Raw genomic sequence first — 3468 nt, forward strand, 5'->3', positions numbered from 1 at the left:
AAGCAGAGTAGCATAACTGGCCCCCCTGGGACAGTGGACACCTCTCAGAAGCCGCGTGGCGGTAGTGACAGATATGTGGGCTGCATGCGTTGGCATAGGCAACGTTGTGGCAGAAACACGCCACTGGAGCACGCCCGAGCACTCGTCACCCGGGCAGTGGATGGCTTGTCCTCGTCCCGAAGTGCGAGGGACCATCTCCTCACCTATTCGCAACGCCATCCCCATTGAACCGCGTGTATTTGAGACCTCCATGTAACGAGCGCTGGTTGACCTTGGTATAAAGAAGTTGCTGGGCCGACTATCGGTTACTTGGGCTGAGTTACGAATTATTTCAGAAAAGTTTCACGACAATAAAGCATGAACTCACATAAGAAGAATCGCAACGAGCGACCGCAGTTGAGATAACGCGTCGTGTTCCAGCGCCGTCAGCGCACCTCCATTGCTTTTACGGTTCATTTCCGCAGCTAAATATTGCGAGGACAGCAGTCGCCATCAACAGGCGGTATGGCGTTAAAGCGAAAGCTTTTAGAACGAAAGGCATACTCTAATGCGTGCGCACTGTACTAAAAGCCTCTATTACGTGTTTGCCAAGCACAAGAACATCCTTTGAGTGAGGCGGTAGGAAGAAAAACTATTAACATCTGTGCCCAACAAAAATTTTAGTAGAAAAACTCGTTCAGCTTACCGAAGGCAGGACAGAGTCTGACGTCGCTGCAGTAGGCTCGTCCACTGTAGCCGACGTGCTCCACCTTATCGCTAGGCCTTAGCAGCACTGCGAAGCGAAAGACTCTGAGCGCTTTGTGGAAGAGGAAAATTATCTGGCGGCGAGGGTAAGGAAGCCATGCGCAGGGCATCGCCGCTGCATACGTTCGCATGGCTTGGGTAAGGGCATGGGTAAGGGCAACGCTGAAGCCCCTCTATTGGCCGTGAGATAGAGAAGAGTCGCCGCCTTGCGGCGCTGCGACGAACCCTCACCAGTGTGGGTGGGTCAGACGACATACTCCAGCCAGCAGCGTCTGCGTGCGCACGTGGTACCCACATTGCTGGCAAATTTGAGTGGGTTGAGCATCGGTGGCCGTGCCGAAGCAAAAGGAGGGGAGCGAAGTTCGCGGTGCTGTGCATTGTCCGGGTTCGCGATATGGAATGCCCATCGCGTTTTTTTCTTCTGCCCTCTGCAAAACTGCAGAGAAGGCGGTGAGTCACACTCGCTAGATAGATAGATAGATACTTGAGGCCGTACCCTTTGTAACGGGCGGGCACCACTAAAGTGAGCACCCAGACCAAAAAACAAAAAAACACAAAAAAAACGAGATGAAAGCGCACAAGAAAGGAGAGAAAAAAAAACGCAAAGTTCAAAGCAAGGAGTTCGCTCATCGACCGCGTTCACATCCGACTCTGCGGTTTCGCGCGGTTAGACACAGTGCGCCACCAAAGAGTCAGTCGACGCTTGGTTCGCAGCACACCCTCGCTCTTGTGCTTGGAGTTGTCTCCCTCGTCGTCCACCGCAGGATCGTGAAAGCCGAGCGCCTGAGGGAATGTGGTGCCCTCTGTCGGCATCGGATGGAGTCTCTGGCACGACATCACCAGGTGCTCGATGGTCTCCTCCACATCGCCACACGCTCGGCATAGTGCTGCCTGTGCTTCTGATGTTGCATCGAAGCGACGGCGGTACACCAGTGTCCGCAGCGCTCCGGCCCGGGCCTCAAACAGCAGTGTGCTACCAAGGCCGTTGTCAAAGATCTTTTCGGGTCCGATGCTGTTCTTGCACTCGCGGTACACAGCCAGTGTCGGTTTTTCAGCGAGCGCCTGCAGCCACTGCTTATTCTCCCGTTCTTGGACCCGTCTCCTTGCCTCCTGTTTCCACGCCGTTGCTGATTCGGCATTTATGGGTGTCTGGAAAAGGCCATACTTGCCTTCTATCCGGTGGAGGCGCTTCACCCATGTAGTGCGTAGGCATGTCGCAGCGAGATATTCAAAGACCCGCCTAGCCCATCGGGCGCGGCTCATGAACTGGAGTCGACCGCGGTACTCTAGCTTGCTGCATGCCTCCCTTGCCTCAAAACTAGACCATCCAAGGTCGCCTTGGATGGCTGCATTGGCCACCCGTCCATGACAACCGACTGCAGTGCGGCCGACCTCTGTCTGTCTGCGCTCTAGCCAATTCCTGGGGGCTGATGGGAGGCAGACCACCGCGTTGGCGAACGTGAGTCCTGGTACGTGCGCGAGCTTCCAGAGGTCGCGGACCATAGTGTACTGATGGCACCCCCACAGGCACCGACGTCTGAGGATGCACTGCGCTCGGAGAGCAGACTGACGGACCTTGGCCTCGTGCAGCCTGAACATGTCAGTCTCAGCGCACAAATTTATGCCCAGGTATTTGTACGATGTGTCGACTGTCAGGGGCTCTTCGTTCAGCATCAGCAACAGCTGATCAGTCGCCTCGCCCGCCAGCTGAACAACCATGCATTTTCGTTGGTTGAACTTGAGTCCAAGGCTTCGCAGCTCCACGGCACAAACGTCTAGCATTTTCTGTACATATTGTGGTGTTTCTCCCATAATTACTATGTCATCAGAAAAGGCAAGACCCGGCAGTCGGCTGGAGTTGTCAATTCCTCTGGTGCTGTACTTAAGGCCGAATCCCAGTTTTGCCTGTAGAAGTGCCTTTTCCAGTCCGCACACATACAGCAGGTAGAGGAGGGGAGACAATGGGCATCCCTGCCGAAGCCCAGCGTGATAGGGGGGCGCCGTATAGCGGAGGATTCCGAAAAAAAAACGGGAGAGGTCAAAATCCATCCGGCAACGCATACGTCAGGTCGCATCCCGTTGTGCACGTTCTTGCGGTGAGGGGATCCGCGTCGAGCGGCTTTTGTCCCATGTCTACAGCGGCGCGCGTTAACAGCTTGATGCGCGGTCAACAGGAAATTGCAGCAGGCTTGATAACAGTTTGTAAGTAACAATATTAAACAGATGGGCCTTGAGGTGACTATCTTCGAACCAGGGTCAACCGGAAGCTGATATATCTTGCACCGTGAGAAAGCGAGAATGTTGGCGCAGCTCACGGGAGGAAGGTAGGATCCTCCGAAATCGTGATGGTGGAAAGTGTACATACATATTTGTGCAGTGTTTCTCGAGATGAGCTATCCTCTTTCCCCAATCATTGATCGGCTGTGTTGTCCGTTCACGCTTGTTGATTTATGATGTTTTCCTTTCCCCAAAGATTTATTGGGGGGATGTTTGTAGAGTTACCTGACTTGTTACCGTCCCCACCGAGGGTTAGGACATTGGGTTCAGAACCAGCTGTTTCGGCAGGACCAAGGGCTGGTTTAGTCACGTAAAACTACGAGTCAGCCAAGTGTAAATAAGTTTTCTATTAGCTTTTATATTGCTTTGTTTTATTAATTTTAACGAAAAGTTAACCTCTCTAGAAGTGTCCTCTAGCAACGTGATTGAGCAATATCGAATATGCAA

The 3468-nt window shown here is 53.2% G+C and overlaps 1 protein-coding gene across 1 annotated transcript; it reads right to left on the bottom strand.

Annotated features, from left to right (window-relative positions):
- Nucleotides 1-1217: 1217 nt before the first annotated feature.
- LOC149325519 (uncharacterized) lies at nucleotides 1218-2793 on the bottom strand. The gene has a single exon (XM_089564322.1). The coding sequence runs from the start codon at nucleotides 2791-2793 to the stop codon at nucleotides 1384-1386; it is 1410 nt and encodes a 469-aa protein (XP_089420448.1). The 3' UTR covers nucleotides 1218-1383.
- Between the last annotated feature and the right edge of the window lie 675 nt (nucleotides 2794-3468).

This window comes from Amblyomma mixtum, chromosome 10, assembly GCF_055824585.1.
Source record: "Amblyomma mixtum isolate Tamu chromosome 10, ASM5582458v1, whole genome shotgun sequence".
Lineage (NCBI taxonomy): Eukaryota > Metazoa > Arthropoda > Arachnida > Ixodida > Ixodidae > Amblyomma > Amblyomma mixtum.